The sequence below is a fragment of the Myxine glutinosa genome, chromosome 7 (genome assembly GCF_964187855.1).
Source record: "Myxine glutinosa chromosome 7, kmMyxGlut1.1, whole genome shotgun sequence".
Lineage (NCBI taxonomy): Eukaryota > Metazoa > Chordata > Myxini > Myxiniformes > Myxinidae > Myxine > Myxine glutinosa.
In genome coordinates this window covers 54,623,049-54,643,294 of record NC_136267.1, presented here as the reverse complement: position 1 = coordinate 54,643,294, position 20,246 = coordinate 54,623,049, and the positions used below count along the sequence as shown (strand labels likewise).

At 46.9% G+C, this 20,246-nt stretch overlaps 1 protein-coding gene across 1 annotated transcript in view; it reads left to right on the top strand.

The window, feature by feature from the left end:
* The window catches only part of TTC24 (tetratricopeptide repeat domain 24), a 34,769-nt gene extending 15,736 nt beyond the window's left edge, over positions 1–19,033 (top strand). The window contains exons 6-12 of the mRNA XM_078782685.1: positions 1,580–1,810; positions 3,237–3,365; positions 6,816–6,955; positions 7,597–7,724; positions 8,499–8,684; positions 15,657–15,878; positions 17,886–19,033. Of these exons, the coding sequence (XP_078638811.1) occupies positions 1,580–1,810; positions 3,237–3,365; positions 6,816–6,955; positions 7,597–7,724; positions 8,499–8,684; positions 15,657–15,878; positions 17,886–17,976 (1,127 nt within the window). The 3' untranslated portion in view covers positions 17,977–19,033. The remainder of the gene's footprint in view (positions 1–1,579; positions 1,811–3,236; positions 3,366–6,815; positions 6,956–7,596; positions 7,725–8,498; positions 8,685–15,656; positions 15,879–17,885) is intronic.
* The last annotated feature ends 1,213 nt before the right edge of the window (positions 19,034–20,246 follow it).

Here is a 20,246-nt window from a genome sequence, read left to right as displayed (position 1 = left end):
CCGTTCAGAACATTTCCAGATATCTTGTTCACAAACACAATAACACATACACACACACACACGGACACGAGTGAATGCATTACTCCCTGGCGGGAGTAATTATGAAAAAAAAAGTTCGGTTTTTTTTGGATTTAAAAAAAAATCGCTCTGAGCGTTTGTAGCTATGTGAACGGTAATATTTAATTAATAGTAAAAAGCCCGTCAAAAATGACGTGTTGGAACAGTATTCAACGGTGCAGCCCAGTGAGCGTGCCACAGTCTGAAGCCTTGGTCGAGAGTCAGGTGTGCTTATATCCTCTTTATTTATTAGACATCATATGGATGGAAATGGAGAGAGAGGAAGACAAATGATGAATTGCGAAAGATGATGGGAATAGAGCCTGTGATTGATGCTGTGAATAGGAACAGGTTGAGATGGTTTGGTCATGTGTTGAGGAAGGATGAAAGTGACTGGTTGAGAAGAGTGATGGAAATGAATGCAGAAGGCAGTAGAGGACGGGGAAGACCGAGAAAGACTTGGCTGAAGATGGTGGAAGAAGAAATGCGGGCAAGGGGGTTAACAAGGAGAGATGCAGAAAATAGGGCAAAATGGAGAAGATTGTCATGGGGCCCGCAAGGCTAACCCCCGCTCCAACAGGGAAAATGGCCTTAAAATGCATGTTGTTTGTTGTTTTTGTTGTATATGGATGGAAATGAACACTCGGTTTAATATGTGCGTGTTGCACATCACGTGCAGCGAATTTCACCTCCCTGCGCCTTGTATTTATTATTATTTAAAAACTGCTTCTGTACACCGCCCTTGAGGCTCGGTTTGCAAGCCACCGTCTACATTTATAATAGAAGAGACATAATTCCTCTTTTATGGAAAATGATTTTGGCGTTTGTTTTATCCTCAAACATAGACCGCAGTGAACACATTCGTGCTAAAAGATTGGTCTTTAATACCTACCCTTATGAAGGGGGACAGACATCTGTACAAAAGCACAAACCCACATTGTGTTTTATACGGTAGATCCCTGATTAGTGTGTGTGTGTGTGTGTGTGTGTGTGTGTGTGTGTGTGTGTGTGTGTGTGTGTGTGTGTGTGTGTGTGTGTGTGTGTGTGTGTGTGTGTAATATAATAGAATATAATATTAAATATAAATTTTCCTAAGTATGTGTAAGGAAGTGTTTTAGGGACCCACAAAAAATAGGGAAAAAACCCAAATTGACTTCTTCAAAATGCCAACAGGAATAGAACATCACCGGGCAATGCCGGGTACACCTGCTGGTATTACATCATGGTGGGTGAAATCAATATTAGTTATAACTGTATTTTTCACTCAGATGTAAAACTACTGATATCTGGTTTCATGACATGGGTTATCAATAACAGGGTTTCATGACATTGGTACCAAGATAAAATTATGGATAAAAAGAACATAACATGTTAAATGTAATTACTTTCATATTTGGAATAGCTTTCAAACTTTTTTTAGAACTGCGAATATGTGGGTTCAGAAACTTTTGCAGATAAATGAAGATCAGTGAAAGTATATCTTAGGGTACTTCACACCAATATTTTTTCTTGTGCTTGCCAGGCCGGCTCTACAACGACCTTGGCCTAAATTACTCACGTTTGGGCCTCTTCCCATTGGCTGCCGACTGTTTCAAGCAAGCCCTGCCTTTGTGCAGTGATGATGGTGGCAAAGGTTCAGGGGGTGGAAACACAAGGGAGGCCGTCGCCAAGCAGAACCTCGGAGCGGTGTACAACTCCATGAGACAATTCCACCGGGCAGTTCCTTTACACCGCCAAGCTGCTGCTTTACATGGTGAACAACTTCTCCTTCGACATTTTAACACATCTTGTGCTCCAGCCATTACAAGACCAAACTTATCTTCATGGAATTGTGATTGCATGGATATACTTTATTTTAATTTCCTTCCTCTCATTTTCTCCTCTTTTCTCACATCTCTCCTTTTTTTCCTCCTCCACTCATGCTCCATTAACTCAAATCTTTAAAATGACAATTTTTGGAAGTTTAATCTGCCAAAACTCTCATTACCTCTGCCACCGAAGGTGGACAGATATTATGTTTTCACCCCTGTCTGTCTGTTTGTCTGCCTGGAAGAAGGATATCTCAAAAACATGTGGACGGATTCGGAGGAAATTTGGTGGGCAGGTTGGGTGAGTGACAAGGACGAATTGATTCGATTTTGGTGAAGATCTGAATATGGATTCGGATATGAGAATTATTTAATTTTTTAAGTGATTCTTCACCATTGAGGAAGAACCAAAAACTATATAGAGCGTGGTATTTCAAAATGTTGTTCACAGATTTGGACAAAACTTGGTGGACAGGTTGGGTGAGTGACAAGGACGAATTGATTCGATTTTGGTGAATATCTGGATCCAAATGCAAGAATTATTTTACAATCTCTGCCACCGAAGGTCGATGTTTACGTTTACACCCCTGTTTGTCTGGTTGTGAACAGGATATCTTGAAAAGTTGTCGATTAATTCCGACAACATTTGGCAGAAAGGTAGTGTATGTGACGAGGAAAAGATTATTATATTTTGGTGAAGATCCGGATCCGGATACTAGAATTTTTAAAGTGATCCTTCAACATTGAGAGATAGGGCCAAAAAAACGATACCAGCACGATATGTCAAAAAGTTATGGACTGATTTGGACGAAACTTGGTGGACAGGTTGGGTGTGTGACAAGGAAGAATTGATTCAATTTTGAAGAAGATCCGGATCCAGATCCGGCCGATCAGTGGGCTACAATACGTGAACTGTTCAGCCTGGCGGAGAGATACTCTCTGCCGAGTGCTGTTGTAGTTTCCAAATGCATGTCCCTCATGCTGCTTCGTCTTCTTCCCTTATTTTCTGCTTCATTCCTGAATCGCTGGCAAACCCACACCCTATATCCTATCACATTCACACAGCTCTGTCTTGATCCTCACATCTTTAATCACCCTTCCTGCCATAATCATCCTCCCGACATATACACCACCAGGATGCCCAACACTTTCATGCTTGTAAACCCTATATATCTCATGCATGTAAATAAGCACATCAGGAGACATCAGTGTGTACTTTTACATTAATATTAGGAAAAATAGATAAATTAATGCAGTATAAAGGGATTTAAACCTATGATCCCACAATCATGACGAGAGCTCATGACCATGACCAGGAACACCAAACAGGACCACCTCGCATTGGTGTATTCTCCCTTCTCCCTCATACAGGCAAGAAACGGAACAGAGGAGCACAAGGCCAATGTTTCAGCAACCTGGGATTTGCATGTAGTCAGCTGTCAGAACATGCGGAAGCTGCGGACAGCTACCTACATGCTCTACAAGCTTTTCGTGACTCAGGTGCAGTCAACACTTCTGAACGAACAAAAGAGAGAGTGTGTGTGTGTGTGTGTGTGTGTGTGTGTGTGTGTGTGTGTGTGTGTGTGTGTGTGTGTGTGTGTGTGTGTGTCTTTATGTGCATCTGTGTGCGTGTGTATATATATATATATATAGATACTCTATGACATGACACTGACATCATGTCATATTTATGCACATGATGTCAGCATCATGTCATAAGGTTAGTGTACTTCTTGAGTTAAATTTAATGTTCCTGACTGCAAACCTCCTAATTGTTGATGAGCAGGGCAGAGACAATGTGTCCGTGTGGCAGGCGGCACTTGTTGGTAACAGGTTGTGCAGCAATTGCTGGGGTGAGACTCAATCTGTGCCTTGCTTCCTCGTCAAGTTAGGGGGTTCAACCTGTGTATATTATCGGCTTAGTTTGGTCACAAATAAACAATATGTAGTATGTTGTCCTGATGAGGGAAAAATAAGCCCTCGTTGGGACGGCATGGTGTTGAAGTCATGGGGACTCACTCCTATGGAGGAGGGGTCCAATTGTATGACCATGTGCTTCAGCCTTGGGGTTGAGGTGCATGTGTAATGTTATTGGGACAGCCTTGATAGACGCTGTACCTTGGCCATGGGGTCAAGGTGCACGTCCAAGGCTGTTCAAATGTTTGATTTTTTTTTAACCTTTTTTTATTATAAAAAAGGCAGGTCTCATAGAGCCCGTAATGAGGGCGAAATATACATCGACATCTCTGCCTTTGTCTATTTGTGACCTTAGAGCTTTAATCTTAGTCTGCAAAGACTTGAGTACCACGTGGATGCCTCCTAGTTTGGAGATGATGTGTTGGTATAATTTATGCACATGATGTCCGCGTCATGTCATATGGTTAGTGTGTGTGCTTCTTTCGTTTAAAAAAAAAAAAATATATATATATATATATATATATATACATACAGTGAGTGCATTCAGAAAGTATTCAGACCCTTTCACTTTTTTCACATTTTGTTATGTTGCAGCCTGATGCTGAAATCGTTTAAATTCATTTTTTCCCTCATCAATCTACACTCAATACCCCATAATGACAAATAGAAAACAGAATTTTAGAAAGTTTTGCAAATTTATTAAAAAGAAAAAACTGAAATATCACATTGACATAAGTATTCATACCCTTTGCTATGACACTTGAAATTTAGCTCAGGTGCCTCCCATTTCTCTTGATAATCTTTGAGATGTTTCTACACCTTGATTGGAGTCCACCTGTGGTAAATTCAATTGATTGGACATGATTTAGAAAGGCACACACCTGTCTATAAAATGTCTCGGAGCTGACTGCACATCAGAGCAAAAACCAAGCCATGAGGTCAAAGGAAGTGCCTGCAGAGCTCAGAGACAGGATTGTGTCGAGGCACAGATCTGGGGAAGCCCACAAAAAAAAATTCTGCTGCATTGAAGGTTCCCAAGAGCACAGTGGCCTCCATAATTCTTAAATGGAGGAAGTTTGGAACAACCAGGACTCTTCCTAGAGCTGGCCGCCCGGCCAAACTGAGCAATCGGGGGAGAAGGGCCTTGGTAAGAGAGGTGACCAAGAACCCGATGGTCACTCTGGCTGAGCTCCAGAGATCCTGTGTGGAGATGGGGGAAACTTCCAGAAGGACAACCATCACTGCAACACTCCACCGATCTGGGCTTTATGGCAGAGTGGCCAGACGGAAGCCTCTCCTCGGTGAACGACACATGAAAGCCCGCTTGGAGTTTGCAAAAAAGCACCTCAAGGACTCTCAGACTGTGAGAAACAAGATTCTGTGGGCTTTCATGTGTCGTTCACCGAGGAGAGGCTTCCGTCTTGCCACTCTGCCATAAAACTCCGATCGGTGGAGTGTTGCAGTGAGTGTTGCAGTTCCTTCGACCTCATGGTTTGGTTTTTGCTCTGATATGCATAGTCAGCTGTGAGACCTTATATAGACAGGTGTGTGCCTTTGCAAATCATGGCCAATCAATTGAATTCACCACAGGTGGACTTCAATCAAGGTGTAGAAACATCTCAAAGATGATCAAGAGAAATGGGAGGCACCTGAGCTAAATTTCAAGTGTCATAGCAAAGGGTCTGAATACTTATGTAAATGTGATATTTCAGTTTTTTCTTTTTAATAAATTTGCAAAACTTTCTAAAATCCTGTTTTCTCTTTGTCATTTTGGGATATTGAGTGTAGATTGATGAGGGAAAAAATGAATTTAAACGATTTCAGCAAAAGGCTGCAACATAACAAAAAGTGAAAAAAGTGAAGGGGTCTGAATACTTTCTGAATGCACTGTGTGTGTATATATATATATATATATATATATATATATATCCCAGGTATTTTAGGCCAAAATTCCTCCTTCTTTGTCTACGAATTAAGGGTGTAGTACTGGTGAAAAATTGCGAAAACTACATAGGTACCTTTGAGAGGCCTTAACACAAAAACAAAGTCAAGTTAATATCTAATTTTCAGTTTTTCTTGAAAGATATAATCTTGGCTTTAACTCGGACCAGTTTCAACGCTCTTTGGCATATTACATGCATATAATTTGCATAAATTAGACCGTCAATAAAAAACAAGGAAAAACAAAGAACACATTTCTACTTCTATCTTCTATGTCACCTATCATTCTTTTCACACAAAACTTGGTACATGTATTATACATGTGTTACTCTACTACCTGATGAGAGGATTTTGTGAAATTATGTCAAATGTTCACTAATTATGCCAATTACCAGATAAAACTTGGTTGTCCTTCAATAAATCCACAATGGCTACTCCTATAAACAAAAGCCTTCATCATTTTAAAGGAAGTGATATTCTGAATATCCTGTCCAAATTTCAGCCCAAAAGAATGATGCAAATTTAAAGTTATAACAAATTTCATGCAAAATATTATATTTCTTGTAAATTGCGTGTAAAGATAACAATAATTAGGGGTACTTCTATGACCTCTAATAGCATGGTTCTTGTTTATAAGACTATAAGGAAACTGTTCAGCTAAAAAAAAAAAAAATCACCTGTTCACCAGTACTACACCCTTAAAGAGCTAACAGACCCATGAGAAATGTTTAATGGGTTCCAGAGGTTTGTGCTGCTCCATCAGATTGGTCCTTCGCAAGACAACTGTGGGTAATGTCCTTATAGAATGGAACAGTTTGTGCAATTGTTTAAAACTGGACAGGCAAGCCAACTTTATTGACAGAAGAACCTTAAATGATGGAATTTGACGATATTTCAACTCGTATCCATCAAAGTTTGCTAAAGGGTGTCAGTGACAGCTGTTCTTATTGCCAAATGACCATCCCCATCAGATGTCAAATAAAGGATTATAAATGATCTATTTGCATATTTCTTTTCGTGTCCAAATTCTTTTGGTAATTTAGTGCAAACGAAATCTTTTTTTCTTACTCAATCAATGTTGTTCGCTACCAGGTGATGTCCAAGGCCAATGGCAGGCTAGCGAAGGCTTGGCTGCATCCAAATTCAAGCTTGGAGAGATGGAGTCTGCTGTGCAGAACTACAAGCAGACGCTAGCTTTACTTGCTCGCTGCCAGGTACTCGTACAAGTACATGTGAGTTCTTCTTCACCTCTGACGATTTATTACTCCACGTGCGCAAAGCTAAAAGCAGGGTTAAGCAATTGGTTCACTTTTTCTGTCTGTCTGTCTGTCTGTCTGTCTGTCGACATATGTCAGTCTGTGGTCGAGGAACTATTTAATTTTAAATTAAATGTTGTGTTTTGAATACTGTTGAGTGTAGAACACGAATAGGAACATTAATCGGAACGCACTCCTGCAGTTTAGCAGTGGTTTGGCTCAAAATTTGGAAATTTGATTGCAAATTGCAAATTGCAAATTTGGAAATTGGAAAAATGTATGGAATTTCATCCCAATCTTAAATGTGCACAGAGGAATAAGGTCATTTTTAGTCTGTCTGCGTGTCTGGCAGTCAAACAAAATTGAAAATCTTTCCAAACAGGAAACTTAGTTTTTGGGGACGTCATAAAGGACACAAACAACAGGCACAAATAACTAATTTAATGTGTTAAATAAGTGGTGTAAAAGCCGCTGCATCAACGGCGGTAAACTTCCGGAAAGAGTTTTTTTTCCCCATGTTTCCTAACACAAGCGTGTACCAAACTCAAATCATGTGTACTTGCCGAATGTGGCTCATTGCAATAGTTCTGTTTGTTTTGTGATATGTTTTTGTTCAGGAAGCACCTGAAGTAGCACGGGAGAGAGTGGTTGCTAAGCTCTCAGATGCCCTACAGCACAGTCTCAGCTGTTTCGTGCACACCTCCCCAAAGCAACCCAGCATGCTGCCTGTAACCTTCCATCACACGTATGATTTTTCAGTCTTGGCCACATAATCATGAAATCAACACAGTGGGTTTATTGTAGCCATGATAATATAATCTGCTTAAGAAAATAATGGACAATTGGACTTACCTGTATTCTAATTATGAGGGGCTTCAATTGCTCTCCATGTCTCTGATGGACTCCAGGTGTGTTTTTATTATGAATTTTAATCTTTTTACACACTTTTCTCTCGCTCAAGCACACATATGAGAATATAATAATATGAGTTCCCTTACGAGGAACTTCAATACAGGAGGTAATTAGGTCCATCAAGTCTGTGCAATATTTGACAACGTTTGGTTATTTTGTACTTGCTGTAACGCTTTTAAATGCTGAGCATCAAGCAAGGAAGCAGCTCTTAGTATATGTTAAGTCTTTGGAATGACTCGGTTGGGGTTCGAACCGCTGACCTCCCAGGCTCAGAGCACATGCTCCAACCATTACACCAACGAGGCTGGAATAAGCACTTGTTGCTTTTACCTTTCTTGGCTTGTCAGTAACTACTGAAACATTACAATAAGTGGTCATAAAGATGATGTATCTGGCACCCAGAGTGCTCTGCGAAGTGACGTCACTTCTCCCAATCACAGCAGTTGTGTTTGTGTGAAAGTCAACTCTGGTGTTGTCTCGTGCATCTGTCTGCATGTGTTTCGAGCCTTTTAAAAACGTTCTTTTTCAACATGAATAAGGCATGTTTCTGGAATTGAACATATAGTCATTGACTGAGGACAGGATGTTATTGTTGACCCGATTGCAGGAATGGCGCATACCACCGAGATGAGAGGCAGCAAGGTGTTTGGTTCCGGCGAGGTCAGAGGTCACAAAAACGTGAGCGTTCGCTGCAAGTGCCTCCTCGAGATCAACGGTTGCAACAAGACAGGTCATCATCAACGGATGATGAAAGCTCAGACATTGCGAATCCATGCACATCTGCTCGGTCCAGGTAGTGTTATGCATTTATATTGTCGTCTCAGTTTTAGGCCATCTACAGGTAAATATTAGATGCATAGGATGACAGATATAGGATGCGTTTGGGAGAGGGGGGTTAATTGAGAAAAATAAATATGAGAAAAAGAAAAGAATTGTGGAGAATATAAGGGAGTTCGAAACTTTTTCTCTTTTCACAAAGTTTCAGAGCCAACTTCAATTCGAACTGGATGGTATTCATAGAATACTTACCATGCGCAGTCAACTTGTTGCGAGCCAACTCTTCTGTCTTTGAAGGTTTTTTTTTCCTTTTATCCAATATGGCTGCCAGACCATGTGAATGATGATATTATAAGTTTACATTCTCTAATATAATTGTTACGTAGATCATGCTCAAGAAATTTCAAACTGATCAGACTAAGCATTGTCCCTGTCGAATTATGACATAATAATTAAGGCACCAATGACGTCATTGATTACAACACTTATTCCACATGCAAAGTTCTTTACAATGAGCTACGTTTCAATTTTATCCATAGAGTGGTTTCAGAGATAGAGAGGTGCAATGTTTTTCGGATTTTCCAAGATGGCGCTCATACCACGTGACCGATGACGTCATAATTATCATTAAAATATTCTACTGGAGGAGGCTATGGTGAAAATTTCGTGTCCATCAGACCAACAGTTGCAGTGAAAAAATAATTCATACTCGTCGAATCAAGCGTTGTACTTGTCCAATTATGATGTCAAAATTAAGGCACTGATGACATCATCATCAACTTATTTTATTCCCCATGGGGAGTACTTGACAACGTACCATGGTTCAATTTTTGCCATGGAGCGGTTTCAGAGATATAGAGGTGCCACGTTTTTTCATTTTTCCAAGATGGCGTCTGTACCACGTGACCTATGACGTCATAATTATGATTAAAAAAATTCTACAGGTGGGGGCGCTCCTATGGTAAAATTTTGTGTCAATCGGACCAACGGTTGCTGAGAAAATGGCTTTAAAATGCAGACACGCACGTACGCCACGTGTATGCACGTACGTACGCAACTGAATGCCGAACCCTGCTTTTCGCTTTGCGAGCGCAGGGTAATGACATCAATAAACCCACTAATGGGAAAATATATAACATTGGCTGAAGACGATAAAAATAAAAGTTTCATACGAACAAACAATTTGGAGGTTGGAGGGAAAAAAACAATCTTTTGACCCCCATTTTAGTCATAGCCAAGATGAAGCAGACTAAATGAGTTTGGAAGGAAGAATAAGAGAGAAAAGAGGTTGGGAAGAGGCAAAAGTAATGGTAGAGTCATAAAGCAAAGCTACCCTTTTGTGTATGTAAAATGCAGATGAAAACTTGTATGATTTGACCCAACTATCTCATTACCTCTGCCATCAAAGGTGATTAGATTTTGGTGAAGATGCGGATTCGGATGCGGCTACTAAAATGTTTTAAGTGATTCTTCACCATTGGGAGATCGGGCCAACAATGATACATAGCAGGATATCTCAAAAAGTTATGGACGGATTTGGAGGAAAGTTGGTAGACATGTTGGATGTCTGACAAGGACACATAGATTCGATTTTGGTGAAGATCTGAATATGGATTCGGATATGACAATTATTTAATTTTTTTAAGTGATTCTTCACCATTGTGTGGTATGGCCAACCAGGCGGAGGGATGCTCTCTACTGAGTGCCGTTCTAGTTATCTATGTAGCTTAACAGACTTGTTTAAAGACATGTTCAAGAGTCAAGAAGGAATTGAAGCTGACATATGTCTGATTTATCACAGTACTAGCAGAAGTACCCGGCGTTGCTGGGCGGTGGAAGGGGGGAGGGGAGGCGAGGGGGGGAAGGGGAGGGGAGGCGAGGGGGGGAAGGGGAGGGGAGGGGGGTGGGGGGGAATGGATGAGGAGGTGGGGGAAAGGAAGGGGAGGGGAAAGGGGGGAGGGAGGGGAGGCAGGAGAGGAAGGGGGTTCATATATATGCTGGTGGGTGAATGTGGCGTTCATCACGTTTCTGAGTTAACTGTGATGTCGATCAGGAAGAAGAAGAAGCCGTACTACCAACTTCGTACACTTCCGGAATTGTTTGATTTACTTGTATTCAAATGTCTCGTGATTGTTTTGTATTTATTTATGCGAATGTGTACTTGTATATAACTGTCATTAATTTTAAAAGGCTCAGGCACTATCGAGCGATAAATGTTTTTTGTTTTTTTTAACTCCAAAAAACGATCTTTTTTTTTTTCATAATTTTTTTTTTTGCCTAAAACACTCCCTGGCACTCACTGATGAACCTCTGAACCTCTGAACGAAGATCCATTCAGCCGTCTCTGAGAAACATGGCGACACAGACAGACAGACACACGACCAACATCTCTTGTGGCGGACACAAAAGCCCACTGGCGTGGTGACATCATTCCGCGCACCAAGTGGGCGGTGGCCACGCACCAGGGGTAGGCGTGGCCTCATGATATACACCGGGCGCCCAGCCCGGGACAGTACAGTGTTACAGTGTAGTCTTACAATAAAGACGTTTATATGTTACCGCTTGTCCGCTTCCTCCTTGCTCACAAGCAGCGCGCGTAACGCCGCGCTTTACTGGTGACCCTCGACGTTGGATCTGCTGGAGCGATCCTTCCACACGCGACGCCATCGCCATGGCCGACTTCGTCAAACTTCCGGAATTTTGGGAGGCTCAGGCCGAAGTCTGGTTCGTCCAGGCCGAAGCCCAATTTCAGCTTCGGCGCCTCACCGGCGATGACACGCGCTATTGCCACGTCGTCGCCTCCCTCGGGCCCGGCACGGCCGCTCGAGTTGTGTCCGTCCTTCGCCACCCACCGAACGGCCACAAGTACGAGGCACTCAAGCGGCTACTCCTAGCCACGTTCGGCCTTACGGACGACGCACGGGCCGACCGCCTCCTGGATCTCCCCGAGCTCGGTGAGACGCGCCCGTCGGTCCGAATGGACCATATGCTGTCACTGTTGGGCGACGAAGCCCCCGGTTCGCTATTCCGGGCGCTTTTCCGGCGCCAACTTCCAGCGCAGGTCCGCCTCGCGTTGGCCGGGACCGAGCTAACGGAACCCCGAGCATTGGCGGCCGAGGCGGACAGGTACTTCGCCGCTTCGGACATGCGGGCGAGCGTCGGCGTGGCCGTCACGGCCCTCGACGCTGATGTTCAGCAGCATGTTCCACAGCATCAGCTTCTACAGCACGCTGATGTTCAGCAGCATGCTGATATGCACCTCGTGAACGCCGCCACGCCCCGCCCACCGCCGCGGCGAAAACCGCCACCGCGGGGAAACCCGCCAACTCCACCGGCCTGGCGGAGCCAGCCGCGCTCCTCCAGCTCCACCACCTGGTGCTGGTTCCACGCCAAGTTCGGCCACGAAGCTCGGCGGTGTCATCCGCCGTGCTCCTTCAACGGGTCGGGAAACGCCCGGGCCGGCGCTCAATAGTGGCGATGAGCGCCGGCCATTCGAACAGCCTGCTGTTCATAACGGACACCTTCTCCAGGCGCCGTTACCTGTGCGACACGGGAGCGCAGGTGAGTGTCATTCCCGCCGGCACGTCAGACAAGCACGCCGCGGGTGGGGGCCCCGCGCTGCTTGCCGCGAACGGGACGCCCATCCGTACGTACGGAAAACGCTGCCTCTCTCTGCGGTTTGGAGGGCAGGTTTTCCGATGGACGTTCGTCACCGCCGACGTGCCCATGGCACTGCTTGGCGCGGACTTCCTGTGCGCTAATGGGCTCCTGGTCGACGTCAAGCGCAGACGGCTTGTCCAGGCCGAGACGTTCAGCTCGCTCACTTGTGCGTTGCCCAGCTCAACGAGCGGCTTGCCAAGCGGCTTGCCGAACGATTCGGTTCCGGCCACGTTGGTCTGTACGCTTCCGGCAGCGGACGCATTCACCCGCCTCCTCGCCGGCTTCCCGGCCCTCACGCGGCCCACCTTCTCGGCGGGGGCCGTCAAGCACGGGGTGGCCCATCACATCCCCACCGTCGGGCCACCGGTCTACGCCCGGGCACGCCGCCTCGAGCCGACGAAGCTGGCGGTGGCAAAAGCGGAGTTCGCTACCCTGGAGCGACTCGGCATCGTTCGGCGCTCAGAGAGCGCTTGGGCGTCGCCGCTGCACATCGTGCCGAAGCCCGGCGGGGGATGGCGACCGTGCGGGGACTATCGCCGTCTCAATGACGCCACGACTCCCGACCGCTACCCCGTCCCCCACATTCAGGACTTTTCCGCCCGTTTGGCGGGCAGGTCCTTCTTCTCGAAGGTGGACCTCATAAGCGGCTACCATCAGGTCCCCGTCAGGCCGGAGGACGTCCCGAAGACGGCGGTCATCACGCCATTCGGACTCTTCGAGTTCTTGCGCATGCCCTTCGGTCTGAAGAATGCGGCTCAGGCGTTCCAGCGACTGATGGACAGCGTCCTGCGCGACTTGGATTTTGTCTACGTTTACCTGGACGATATCCTCGTCGCCAGCGCGTCCCGCGAAGAGCACCTACGCCACCTCCGCACGCTCTTCGAACGCCTGGGCCAGCATGGCCTGATTGTGAACCCCGCAAAGTGCCGGTTCGGCGCCGCCACAATCGATTTTCTGGGGCACCGTGTCACCAGGCACGGAGCCGTCCCCCTACCGGCCAAGGTGGAGGCGGTGAAGGGGTTTCCGCGCCCCCGCACGATCAGAGGGCTGCAGGAGTTCCTGGGCATGGTGAACTTTTACCATCGGTTCCTGCCCCGTATCGCCCAGCTCCTGCGCCCCCTGCACGAAGCTCTCCGAGGTAAGCCGGGCAAAGGCGACGTTACCTGGACCGAGCAGATGGACACGGCGTTCACGGGCGCGAAGCTCGCCTTGGCTAACGCCACCATGCTCGCGCACCCGGCGCCCGATGCACCGATCGCCCTCACCACCGATGCCTCGGACTACGCGGTGGGCGCAGTGCATGAGCAATGGGTGCGTGGAGCTTGGCAACCGCTGGCGTTCTTTAGCCGGCAGCTTCGCCCGCCCGAACGCCGTTACAGTACCTTCGACCGCGAGTTGCTCGGACTTCACTTGGCGGTCAGGCACTTCCGCCATCTGCTCGAGGGCCGGGCGTTCACTGCCTTCGTCGACCACAAGCCGCTGATCTTTGCGATGGGCAAAGTCACCGAGCCGTGGTCGGCCCGGCAGCAGCGTCACCTCTCGGCCGTGTCCGAGTACACGACGGACATCCAGCACGTCGCGGGGAAGGACAACCCGGTGGCGGATTGCCTTTCCCGGGCCGTCGCCCACGCAGTCCACCTCGGCATCGACTATGCCCGGATGGCAGCGGACCAGGCCGCTGACCCCGACGTCCAGGCCTTGCGGACCGCCGTCACGGGCCTCCGCATCACCGAGGTGCCGTTTGACGGCGCGGGCGCGGCCCTCTTGTGCGACGTCTCCCTCGGGCGTCCTCGCCCCATCGTGCCCGCGGGCTGGCAGCGCCAGGTGTTTGACGCCATCCACGGCCTGTCCCACCCGGGCGCGAGGGCCTCCCAAAGGCTGATCGCCGACAAGTTCGTCTGGCATGGCCTCCGGAAGGCCGTCCGCGGCTGGGCCAGGACGTGCCTCGCGTGCCAGCGCGCCAAGGTGCACCGGCACACCCAGGCCCCGTTGGCCCCGTTCACGGTGCCGGAACGCCGGTTTGACCACGTCCACGTGGACCTGGTGGGACCTCTGCCCCCCTCGCGGGGTTTCACCTACGTCCTCACCATGGTGGACCGCACCACCCGGTGGCCGGAGGCCGTGCCCTTGGCGTCGACAACGGCGGCCGATGTCGCGCAGGCTTTCATCGCCACCTGGGTCGCCCGGTTCGGCGCCCCCTCAGACATCTCATCCGACCGCGGCCCCCAGTTCACCTCGGAGCTCTGGGGGGCGGTTGCGCAGGGGCTCGGGGTCCGGCTGCACCGAACCACGGCCTACCATCCCCAGGCTAACGGCCTGTGTGAGCGATTTCACCGCTCATTGAAGGCCGCGCTCCGGGCCACCCTCCGCGACGGCGGCTGGGTCGACAGGCTCCCCTGGGTCCTGCTGGGCCTCCGGACGGCGCCCAAGGAGGACCTGCGCGCATCCGCGGCGGAATTGGTCTTCGGGCAACCGCTGCGGGTGCCGGGCGAGTTCCTCCCCGACTCCACGGCACCATGGTCCGCGGCACAGCAGCGCTCCGCTCTACAAGAGACCGCCCAGAGGTTCGCCCCGGTGCCAACGGCATGCCACGGGCACCCACCGACGCACGTCGCCCCGGAGCTTCGCACGGCGGAGTACGTCTTCGTCCGCCACGATGCCCATCGGACACCACTGCGGCCCCCGTACGACGGGCCTTTCCGCGTGCTGGAGACCGGGGCGAAGCACTTCACCCTGGACATCGGCGGTACTCCTGACCGCGTTTCGGTAGACCGCCTCAAGCCGGCCCACCTCGATGTGGACCATCCACCGCCAGTGGCCCGACCCCCACGTCGGGGCCGCCCTCCTGCGGGCGGACCCCCGGCACCGCCCAGCCCCGCCGCCACGCCGCCCCCCGGTCCTGCACCCATCCCAGGGGCAGCCAGGGGCATCCCACCTGGCATCCCTGCACCCCGGACGCCGCCGATCGCCAGGGGGCGCTTCGGCCGGGTCATTCGTCTGCCCCGCAAACTGGCCCTCCAGGTGCGCGGGAATTCTGGGGGGGCGTGTGTGGCGGACACAAAAGCCCACTGGCGTGGTGACATCATTCCGCGCACCAAGTGGGCGGTGGCCACGCACCAGGGGTAGGCGTGGCCTCATGATATACACCGGGCGCCCAGCCCGGGACAGTACAGTGTTACAGTGTAGTCTTACAATAAAGACGTTTATATGTTACCGCTTGTCCGCTTCCTCCTTGCTCACAAGCAGCGCGCGTAACGCCGCGCTTTACTCTCTTATATAGTAGATGAACTCTTATTGCCAGGTAAAGAATGTTTGTTTCACTTTTTAGGAACTGCCATGACAAATCACAGATTGTTAATGCCGATTCTGCACCCCGAGGATGTGGTAATAACCCCCCGGATCTCCACGAACCTGCCTCAAGACAACAAGGTCCAGCGCCGCACACTTCTCGTCTGCAACCTACTGCACAATCTTCCAGAAATAGTCAGGCACAAAGGCAAATGACAAGAAAAGGTTGGCATGTCGAGAGTGAACAGGATGCAAGTAGAAGGTATTTGTTTTATCCTCCAAAAAGTTCCGCCATATGGATTAGAATTCCTGGTTAATAATAATAATACAGTTTGTGCCTATTATATGGGAATGGCATGCTCATGCATGTATGAGATGTATTACTTTAGACTGTACTTTTATTTCTAATATAAGGCCATTATATAATACGCAAGCTTGCTTCTGAGCCCTCAAGCCTGGGCTCAAACCTCGGCCCAGCTATAAGCTGTCATCCTGGTGGCTCAGTGTGCACCGTCCCTCGGATAGACGTTAAACTTTGTGTCCTGTTGCTGGTATTAGTTGGTGTACGGTATTAGTTTATCGCTGGCACCATCAATAAATTACAAACTCCTGCTCTAACATACAGAGGGCATTGCATCAGCGGCACAGCCACGCTTTCAGTCAATGGTGCTCCTCACAGTATGTGCTGCATTTGAAAGAAGAAGAAGAACTTTATCAAAAACCTACTGCAAATGTAAACAGTCTTGTCTTGCTAAACCACAATAAATTACCTCGAAGCACCTGCTCCTATTTAGAGCAGCCTGGAGGGGGGATAAGGTGGGGGTAGGTGGGGCAAATAGATGTTGCGCAGTGGCTAATAATAATAACAAGTACAGATACATTCAAAGTATACCGCCCCCATGCCAAATAAATAAATAACATCCTCCAGCAGCACATAGAGACGGTATTGCGAGGGAGAGGTGTACAATAATTGATTGATTAATTGCATAATTGAAATCAATAAATAACAACTGTAAAATAATTTCTTAATCAATTGGCTAATAGCATACCTCAACCACCAGTGTTTCATCTGAAGCTGTAACTTTTAAAAAAATAATTAAAGAAGTCATTAAACGAAAATAAATAATTGATTAATTGACTAATCAATAAAAAAATTAATCAATTCATTGATTAATCAATAAATCAAAAAATATCCTTTTCAGCCAAATCACTTGGTCATTGTTGTGTCCAAATATTAGCTTTCTAGCTCAAAAGATAATGCCCAGAAATGAATGGAAATAAATAAGTACCTAATTAATCGATAATAATTAATTAACTAATTAAATGATTGATTAATCAAAAATCAAAAAATAACATTTTTGCCAAAGGACTTGCTCACTATTGTGCCGAAATTTCAGCTTCCTAGCTCAAAGGATGTCTGAGATATCACCTGGACAAACAAACAAACAAGAAAGAAACCAGAGTGAAAACTGAGTACTCCCTTTCAGCGTGCGTCATCGCCGGGCCCCCTTGGGTGCCTGGTGATGACCTCATGCAGCGCCTGGAAATGTAATAGGAAAGGAGTGGTGTACAAAAACAAGAAAACAAACAAGAAAGAAACCAGAGTGAAAACTGAGAACTCACTTTCAGCACGCGTCATCGCTGGGCCCCCTTTGGTGCCTGGTGATGACCTCATGCAGCGCCTGGAAATGTAATAGGAAAGGAGTGGTGTACAAAAACAAGAAAGAAACCAGAGTGAAAATTGAGAACTCACTTTCAGCACGCGTTATCGCCGGACCCCCTTCGGCATCACTGTCGCCCGGTGATGACGCCATGCAGTGCCTGGATATTGAATAGGAAAGGAGCGGTGCACAATATCCCGGTCGGCAGCAGTGGTCATTAAACCACTTGCTCTGTGGCACATGTACATTGTACAGGTGGGAATTGTAATTCGTCTCCTCCCCTCCTTGTAATGGGGGTGGCTGTTTTTGTGCCCATTACCTGGCCTTGGGTACTACAAACACATATGCAATTTGTGGATGGATTTGTTCAAACAACGCTGTTTATTTCTCGCATCATAGAATGTGTTATTAGTGGCTGGACAGTGGACATAGACACACCACTTGTTCCGTTATACTGTACATAAAAGATGGCCAGAATGCTATCGGAATCATGTGCCGTATCTGTGAAGCAATCAAGTGTCCCCAGCATTTTCAGCAGCTTTCAGAGTATAAGTTGTTCGGAGCACTTGTCAATACAATTATTGGACGTCAACATGTGTGCTTTGCAGACTTTCCTGCTCGACTGCCACTGTGAACCAGAGAAACCGAGAGAGAACTGGGCAAGTATGGGCTCGCTCCAAGCTATGTCTAGTCATGTGACATCTTCCTCATCAGGCTTCCTACCTCTATTTTTCGTTTTCCAAATTCTCCTAATAACAATTCTCATAATCACTCATTTTATGAGAGCCATTCAAAAATAATTATATGAATGAGATACTCAAGACTCCCTGTATCGGTCCCATCTTCCTCCCTCCAGTCAAGAGTGCTGCCCATTGTCACCTCATGCTTCCTCACATAGCATCCCTGCTCTCCCCCACTCTCGTTAACCAGCTGTCCCCACCGACCCTCCTCCACCCGGCTCCTTTCCTCATCCGCACTCATTTGCGATTCATTTGGCCCCCTGTTGCCTTTTGATCCCATATCAACCTGTGAACCTGATGCCCTATCTAGTTTAGCTTTTGTATGATCCTACAATTTGATAAACACAAAAGTATATATAATTCATCAAACATGTCACTGTCATAATGTAGCTGCAGACATGAGAACTCCACATACTCCTGTCCAACGCCATTTGTCCAGCTTCATCCCATGTCAGACCCAGACAGTGCAGTAGCGGCTTGAGGATGTTAGTCTACCGTATATACTGAAATATGAATAAATGATCGTTTTAAGGCCATTTTCCCCGCTATAGCGGGGGTTAGCCTTGCGGGCCCCATGACAATCATGGTTCCCTGTTTGAGGCAATGTTTTTATGGCCGGATGCCCTTCCTGACGCCAACCCTTGGTCACGCTCTTCGATGCGCAGGGATACGGTGTACCTATTCTAAATCGGGGTACACACCGTTATCATTCATCCCAGCAAGCTGGTACTCAATTTGCCGACCTCGGAAGGATGACAGGCTGAGTCAACCCCCCGGTGTTAATTCAGCGATCGACCGGGATTCAAACCCAGGACCCTAGGATCCCAAGCCGGCACCCTAACCGCTAAGCCAACACCAGGGTTCTACCGTATATACTGAGTAAGGAAATGTATTTAATGTATTTTTTACTTCGATTTATATACTCATACCTTTTCTCAAATTATTTTTTAAAATAGTTTAATTACATGCATCTTTTAATTAGTCTTTTATAAAACGTTTTAATTATATGTGCTTATTTCGTCCATGTGCCTTTTTTATGTTGATTAATGGTAGCTTTTTTTTTTTAAACGGGGGATATTGTAATGGGGTCTGTCGGTCTGTTCGTCCGTCACGGTATCTCCTCCTAAACGATTGTGCAAAACCTCACCAAACTTGGTGGTCATGATCACCACATGGCAAGAAAGTGAGAGCAGTACCATTTGTGGTTCCACCATCTGGGGCCCTGGGTTGAGGGGGGGGGGGGGGGGGTCAAAAGGTCAAATACAAAAAAATGCAATTACGGGCACATTTTAAGACCTTTTTTTTAAATGACTTTGTATATGCAATCAGCATTCTGTCCAACGCCATTTGTATAGCTTCTCTCTCTTCCTCATAAGTGATGATTTCAACTGTCACCATGCAAATTGGCTGGGTGTTGGTGTCGGGGTATACCCCCCAAAGAATGATCATCTGACCAAGCTCGGACTTTTGCAAAAGAATTTATTGTAGAAATATATATATATATATATGACAATATCAGAGTGTAGGTAAGTAACGCTATGACAATATCTCTCCCCGAACTTCAGTCCAGCCCGAATATATATATATATAGTTATTTCAGAAACATTAAAGAAAAACAGATAAAACATCTGGCTTTTAGGTCAGAAAGAAACTATTTTCCTGCCTACGCACTTTTAGACAGGGCTAAGAGAAATTGCTTTTAACAGAAGATAAGAAATGCAATTTTCCAGGATTACCATTCCAGGATTCCAGGGTTGAATTTGTACAGCTTCTCTCTCTTCCTCATAAGTGATTATTTCAACTGTCACCATGCAAATCGGCTGGGTGTTGGTACCTCTCTCTCCCACCAGCCAATGGCACTTCAGCATTTGACTCGATGGGACGACGGAGTCGATCCGTAAACTTTACAACCCGGGTTTCTCCCAATGGCAAATCGTCTAGTCCTGATTATGACCGACTTCCCCACTAATGTATCTTGCTCTTCCTCTGACCCCAATTGTTTCATCTGATCATGTGATTGTGAAGGTCAACATCTCTCTGATGCATGGTGTACCATGGAGCCGGAGTTTTGAACAATTAATGATGTTTGCATATTCTATTTGCAATAAACAAACTGGTTGCTTCAGCTGAAATGAATTTCACCTTTTTGTTAAAACATGTGGATATCCGAGTGGTTTGTTGAATGCATACCTGTGATCTAATTACACACCTGTTTGAGTGACTGACTGT